The sequence below is a fragment of the Pipistrellus hanaki genome, assembly GCF_964339955.1.
Source record: "Pipistrellus hanaki genome assembly, chromosome: 1".
Classification (NCBI taxonomy): Eukaryota; Metazoa; Chordata; class Mammalia; order Chiroptera; family Vespertilionidae; genus Pipistrellus; species Pipistrellus hanaki.
Window position 1 is genome coordinate 73,074,097 of NC_140503.1, and position 7,699 is coordinate 73,081,795.

The 7,699-nt window shown below is 43.5% G+C and overlaps 1 protein-coding gene across 1 annotated transcript; it reads left to right on the forward strand.

The window, feature by feature from the left end:
• Positions 1 to 6,031: 6,031 nt before the first annotated feature.
• On the forward strand, positions 6,032 to 7,092 carry LOC311631448 (L-lactate dehydrogenase A chain-like). Its single transcript, XM_084901571.1, has one exon. It carries the CDS (start codon positions 6,047 to 6,049, stop codon positions 7,043 to 7,045), a length of 999 nt encoding a protein of 332 aa, XP_084757697.1. The 5' UTR covers positions 6,032 to 6,046; the 3' UTR covers positions 7,046 to 7,092.
• Positions 7,093 to 7,699: the final 607 nt, after the last annotated feature.

Genomic DNA, 7,699 nt, shown 5'->3' on the forward strand with positions numbered 1-7,699 from the left:
CGTGTGGCTCTGGGGCCACCATATTGAGACACCTCTAAAAATGATAAGCCTGTACTTCAAATACACACTTTAAGTTCAACATAATCAGAGTATGAAACAATAAAGAACATCAGAAAAGAATCTTACAGCATGAAACTGTCATTAATGTTTTCACTTTTCTTCATCCCTTTCCCACCTTGGTAATTAGGAGCCATGGTCACAGAGCACCATGGAGATTTCTTGGATATACACAGAAATAAGCCCGAAATACAAGGGAGTTCATGTGAGGAGATTCAACCCTCTCCAACAGAGGAATGGAATGGATGAATCAATGCTGAGTCTCCCCAGTTGGTTTTTCAGAGTATTAGGCAAGAATGAGACTCTGGTCAGGCCAGTGTGGTTCAGTGGTTGAGCATCAACCTATGAACCAGGATATCATAGTTTGATTCCAGGTCAGAGCACATGCCTGAGCTGTCAACTCAATCTTCAGTGTAGGGCATGCAGGAGGCAGCCGATCAATGATTTTCTCTCATCATTGATGTTTCTGTCTCTCCCTTTCCCTTCTTCTCTGAGATCAATTAAAATCCTATTTAATAAAGAGGGAATATGCTAATTGACCCTCATGCCATCACAAAGATGGTGGCGCACACAGCTAAAAAGGAGGGAATATGCTAATTGACTCTCATGTTCTCAGAGATGGTGGCACTCACAGCCACAAGATGGTGGTGCCCTGCTGGGGCGGCAGGCACATGGCAAGGCCTGGCCTGCCCCCAGGTGGGCCTGGCTGTTCTGCACCCTGCCTCCAGAGTTCCCCCACTCCTTTCTGACCCCCAGCCTCCCAGGGCAAGCCCGAGGCACAAGCAAGCCTCAGATGACAGCTGCCCAGCAGCCCAGGGCTGTCTGAGGCTCAGGTAACTAGGGTCGGCCAAGGTTTGCACTTCCAGCAGTGGCAACAGCAGAAGTATGATGGAGTGTCACCTCCCCCTGATTGCTGGGTCACCTCCCACCCCTGAAGGCTCCTGGACTATGAGAGGGGGCAGGCTGCACTGAAGTACCCACTCCTTCCAGTGCATGAATTTTCATGCACTGAGCCTCTAGTATACATAAAAATAGGAATAAGGCCCTGTTACTCACTGTGATAGCCTGTACAAATATTGACTTTTTTTCTTCCTTGTCTCACTTTTCCTACTTTCTTGACTGGGTCATACTTATATAGGCATTGGTTTAATAATACTTAGACTCTATATTTATACTTTATTACTTTTTGTATATATATTACATTTATCAGTTAAATATTACAGTACAATAGGTGTGGGTAGAACTTTGGCTTTGATTCATTGTAACATCAATGAAAGAATTCATAATTTAAAAAATAATAAGATGACATATTGTATAAGTTGGAGGGGAATGAACACAGACTACTTTAGGCTCATATATTGTCTGTGTCTCAATCAGGATTCTAAGACACCAAAAAATGTTTAAACTGAGTAATTTGAGAAGGGTTTCATAAAAGTATCATTTACAAAACTGTGGACATGGTTTAAGGAAACCAACAGTGGGGAGCCAGCACCACCTCTAGGCCCAAAGAAAAAGAGGAGAGAACAGATTCAGGAACCAAATGGGGTAGCTCTAAGGAATAAGCCAACTGACAGGTACCCCAGATTGAGTAGAATCCCAGCCCAGGCATTGTGACCTAGCAGGGAGGGAGTTGGGGAAATAAATACCCAAACAGAGGGAAGGGAGACAGGTGATCAATCTATATGGATCAGTTTCCTGAGGCACAGAGCAGAGAGAGGAAAGGAAGAAATTGGCTATGGATAGGCAAATAGGAGTTATCCAGCTAGAGTAGGAGGATGGTAAAGTTATTAGATGTTGACAGTTAAGCTAATGCATTGTAATTTCTATAGTAACGACTAAATGAAACCAAAGATATTATACCAAATTAGCAGACAGAGAAAAATAAAATGACTTTAAAAAATCAATCCAGTGTGCTGAGGGCCTGAGGTGAGCAGGAGCTGGGTGGAGAAGAGAAGTGGGAGGAAAATAGAGGACATCTGTAATAATGTCAACAATTAAAAATAAACTTAACCCTATCAGCCGTCATGGCTCAGTGGTTGAGAGTCAACCTATGAACCAGGAGGTCACAGTTCAATTCCCTGTCAGAACACAGGCATGGGATGTGGGCTCAGTCCCCAGAAGGGGCATGCTGTAGGCAACCAATCGATAATTCTTATCATTGATGTTTCTATCTTTCTCTCCTTCTCCCTTTCTCTCTGAAATCAATAAATTATAAATTAAAAAAAATTTAATGAAAACAAAAAAAAACCTCAATCCAAAATAAAGCTTAAAAAGAAAATACCAAACACATAGGATAAGTAGAAAGTTAAAAATTAAAAAATGTATAAAAACCCAAGTGTGTATGTATATGTGTGTGTGTGTGTATATATATATGGGGGGGGCCAGATTATTATGACCATCTGATGTTTGTGGGCAAATTAGCCATACACTGCATAGTATGGGATATGGAAGATGAAGGCCTGTTCAAACACCTTTGTTGTCTGCAGTTACCAATATAAAACGTCTCCAATTCGCACAGAAACACAAGGATTGGACAGTTGAACATTGGAAAAAAGTCATGTGATCCAATGAATCACATTTCTGGTTACATCATGCAGATGGTAGAGTGAGAATTTCACAGAAACAACATGAAAGCTTCTCCACCCAGCTCCTGCCCCACATGCATGAGTACAACCCTTAAAGTTGGTAGGGGCAGGGTTATGGTTTGGGGCATGTTTTTCTGGCATAATTTGGACTCTTTAATTCATGTGGAACAACATCTGAATAGCACAACATACCTAAGTATCATTGCTGATCAAGTTCATCCTATCATGTTGATGGCGTATCCCAATGGAGATGGCTTCTTCCAACAAGACAATGTACCATGCCACGGTGCTCATATTGTGCAGGAGTGGTTCCAAGAACATGAGGGAGACTTTACCTTGCTTAGGTGGCCCCACAATCTCCAGATCTCAATCCAATTGAGCATTTGAGGAACAAGGTTAAAAGAGCCATCAGGCAGCTGGTTCCACAACCATCAAATCTCACAGAACTGGATAGTGCTATTCATCAGGCATGGTGTCAGATTTCTCGCATCACCTTTCAATATCTCATGGAGTCAATGCCAAGAAGAATCACTGAAGTATTAAAGGCAAAAGGTGGCCCAACGAAATACTGATGGGGTAGTAATAATACTGTGTTTCCCCCAAAATAAGACATCCTCTGAAAATAAGACCTAGCGCATGGAAAGATAGGACATCCCCTGAAAATAAGACCTAGTGCAACTTTGGGAGAAAAAATTAATATAAAAGACACTGTCTTATTTTTGGGGAAACAGGGTAATATGGCCAGTCAGTATATCCTATATAATAAAAGGCTAATATGCAAATTGTCCCCTTGACCAGGAGTTCAACCCACAGACAGGCCAGCCAACCACCTATGTCCCCTCACAGGCTGGCTGGACTCCATCCATACACGAATTCATGCACTGGGACTCTAAAATGTGTGTGTGTGTGTGTGTGTGTGTGTGTGTGTGTGTGTGTGTGTTCAGACATCATAATAATCTGGCCACTTAGTGAATATATATACTAGAGACCCAGTGCATGAAATTGGTGCACTGGAGGTGGGTGTCCCTCAGCCCAGTCTGCACCCTCTCCAATCTGAAACCCCTAGGGGGATGTCCAACTGCCGGTTTAGGCCCAATCCCACAGGGATCTCTCAGGGATCGGGCCTAAACCTGCAGTCAGACATCCCTCTCACAATCTGGGACTGCTGGCTCCCAACCACTCACCTGCCAGCCTAATCAATTCTTAACTGTTCCCCTGCCAGCCTGATCGCCCCCAACTGCCCTCCCATGCAGGCCTGGTCCTCCCTACCTGCCCCCCCTCCAGGCCTGGTCCCCCCCAACTGCCCTACCCTGCCAGCCATCTTGTGGAGGCCATCTTGTGACCACATGGGGGCGGCCATCTTGTGCAAGGGCAAATGGTTAATTTGCATATTACCTCTTTATTATATAAGATTTTATATATATATACTTATAAAGAGATAATATGCTAATTTGTCTGTGACAATGTCCCAAAATGACCAATTTGCATATTGCTGCTGGCAGCAGAGGGTGGGCAGGCGGAGCCAGGTTCTTAGGGGTCTGAGGATAGTGCCTGCAAAGAAGGAAGAGGAAGTGGCCACAGGCAGCTCTTCCAATCTCTCTGCATGGACACCCTACCCAGCCCCCACACCCAGGGGAGAAGACCCAGCCTCGGGGTAGCTGCAACCAGCATCTCAGACTCCCCATCTCTTCCCCTCCCCTCCCCCCCCCCCCCCCCCCCGCTGCCACGCTCACCAGGGCGCCCACAACAATAACACACCAGAGACACCCGTCAGCGCCCCCAAAGCACCCAAGGCCCTGGCCCACCAATGCCGGTGCCCCCTCCACTGGAGCTGGGCACACCTCTCCTCCCTACAACTCCAGACCCGGGTGGAGGTAGGCCTGAGCAGCCCTCCAGGGTCAGACCCTTTCCCCCTACCCCCTCCACAACAGCAGCGCCATCTCTGCAGAGGGAGCGCTGAACCTCGCTGGGGGGGCAGCTGAACCGCCCTTCTTGCCCGCCTGGCTCGGCCCTGGCCCAGCCCCACCCCATTCCAGGAGCCGGGCCCTGAGCAGGTGCAGCTGCGAAACTGCCATGTACAGTTTAAAGAATGGTGCCAAGCAGGAAGGTTTGACAGTTACTTCCCCTTCATCCTCGCTGCCCCTCCTAGCACCCGCCCTCCCCCGCCCCCCCCCCCCCCCCCCGCTAACTCCCTGCCCCCAACCAGTATCAAAACTTTTTCAAATTATTGAAATTATATAGATTGTATTATATGACCACAATGCAACCCAACTGGAAATCACTAGTAAAGTGAGAATTATACTCTCCCCATGTGTTTAGAAATTAAAGATATACTTCTAAATTACCTTAGCTAAACCGGAGATCTGGGGCCAGGCCAGCTGGGGGATGGAACCTGTGGGTTCCACAGTTACTTTAGAAGAAGAAATTATAAAGGAAATTAGAAAATATTTAGAAGTCAATAATAAGCAAATTTTTTACTATCTAAATTTACCAAATGCAGTTTAAACAGTACTTAGAGGAAAAGTTATATCTACCTTATTTGTATTAGAAAAGCCAAAAATTAATGAAATAAGCATCACAAGAAGTCTGAAATATTTGTGTGTATGTATCAAAAAAAAGTATAAATAAGAATATAATGAAAATGTGAGTGGAAATTAGCAAATAGAAAACATCCAATAGAAAGACTTTTTAAAAAAGGGTTGGTTTTGAGAAAAGACTCAGTAAAATTGACAAAAATCTGGAGAGAGTGATAAAGAAAAAAAGAGCTAGTGGAAAATAGTTAATATCAGGAATTAAAAAAAAAGAGGAGTAATAAAAAGGCTTTACACATTTAAAATATTGAGGTATTATGCTAGTAAGTATGAAATTTTAAGTAAAATGGAAAAACTTCTAGAAAAAAATATGCTGACTCAAGAAAAAAGAGAAAACTAAACAGTCCTATAACATAATCAAAATCTTTCTACATAGAGCCGAAACTGGTTTTGCTCAGTGAGTAGAGTGGTGGCCTACGGACTGGAATATCCCGGGTTCAATTCCTGTCAAGGGCATGTATCTTGGTTGCAGGCACATCCCCAGTAGGGGATGTGCAGGAGACAGCTGATCGATGTCTCTCTCTCAACAATGTTTCTAACTCTCTATCCTTCTGCCTTCCTCTCTGTAAAAAATCAATAAAATATATATATTTTTAAACATCTTTCTACGTAGAAAACCTCAAGCCTAAATGCTTTCACTGATGACTGCTACTGGAAAAAAAGTTCAAAAGTCATGTTGCTGATATTATTAAATATACACATTGAGAATATTTTAGGTACCGGAGCTGCAGCCACCAAGTCCAGATCCTACATTGCACGCCACTGACGCCCACCCGCCGTGCACTTCCAGTTCCTTTTGGTTCTAAGTCCAAAATGACAACACTCAAGGATCAGCTGATGGTGAATTTTCTCAAGGAAGAACATAGCCCCCAGAATAAGATTTCAGTCATTGGGGTTGGTGCTGTTGGCATGGCCTGTGCCATCAGTATCTTAATGAAGGACTTGGCAGATGAACTTGCTCTTGTTGATGTCATGGAAGACAAATTAAAGGGAGAAATGATGGATCTCCAACATGGCAGTCTTCTCCATAGAACACCAAAAATTGTCTCTGGCAAAGACTATAGTGTGACTGCAAACTCCAAACTGGTTATTATCACAGCTGGGACACGTCAACAAGAGGGAGAAAGCCGCCTTAATTTGGTCCAGAGTAATGCGAACATCTTTAAATTCATTATTCCTAATGTTGTAAAATACAGTCCCAACTGCAAATTGCTTGTTGTTTCCAATCCAGTGGATATCTTGACCTATGTGGCTTGGAAGTTAAGTGGCTTTCCCAAAAACCGTGTTATTGGAAGCGGTTGCAATCTGGATTCAGCCCGATTCCGATACCTGATGGGGGAGAGGCTGGGAGTTCACCCATTGAGCTGTCATGGGTGGGTCCTGAGGGAGCATGGAGACTCCAGTGTGCCCGTGTGGAATGGAGTGAACGTTGCTGGTGTCTCCCTAAAGAATCTGCATCCTGATTTAGGCACTGATGCAGATAAGGAACAGTGGAAAGAAGTTCACAAACAGGTGGTTGACAGTGCTTATGAGGTGATCAAACTGAAAGGCTACACATCATGGGCCATTGGACTCTCTGTGGCAGGTTTAGCGGAGAGTATGATGAAGAATCTTAGACAGGTGCATCCAGTTTCCACCATGATTAAGGGTCTCTATGGAATAAAAGACGACGTCTTCCTTAGTGTTCCTTGCATCTTGGGACAGAATGGAATCTCCGATGTTGTGAAGGTGACTCTGACGCCTGAGGAAGAGGCCCGTTTGAAGAGGAGTGCAGACACACTGTGGGGGATCCAGAAAGAGCTGCAGTTTTAAAGACTTCTGATGTCACACCACCTCACTGTCTGGACTACAGCAGGATTTTAGTTTGGAGATTGTGCATATTGTCTGTTTTATCTGATCTGTGACTAAGAACATCAGTTTCCTAAAGATAGACATAGTAATGGTTTACAAAACGCAGCATCTGCATCCTGATGCTGGAGGGTGGTTATCTTGTGTAATCCTAAACTGGTTAGTGTGAAATACAATAGTTCCACCTCCTCCAAGCCACCACTGCCAATGTTGCTCATGCCTCAGTTGCCCTTCAGACTAGATGTGTGTTCACTGTGTGCTACATAACTTGTGGTTCCTTTTTTTATAATTAGTCACATCCTGGGATCCAATGTAAATCGAATATTGCATGTTTTGTGCATAACTGTTCTAAACGCTCTTATTCTGTGTACTGTATATATCACAGTGTACATTGCCATATAATGTAAAAAGAAAAGTCTACATATAAATAATACAGCCAACTATCCAAGTGTCATACCAACTAAAATGCCAAATAAACTTTGAACAGTGAAAAAAAAAAGAATATTTTAAAGTATTGTATCCCCTTATATTTTCCTCCAGTACTTTTATAATTTCATTTTTATTTCAAACAATTTGATTTATGTATAATTAATTTAACTATAAATAATGAAGTAGTAG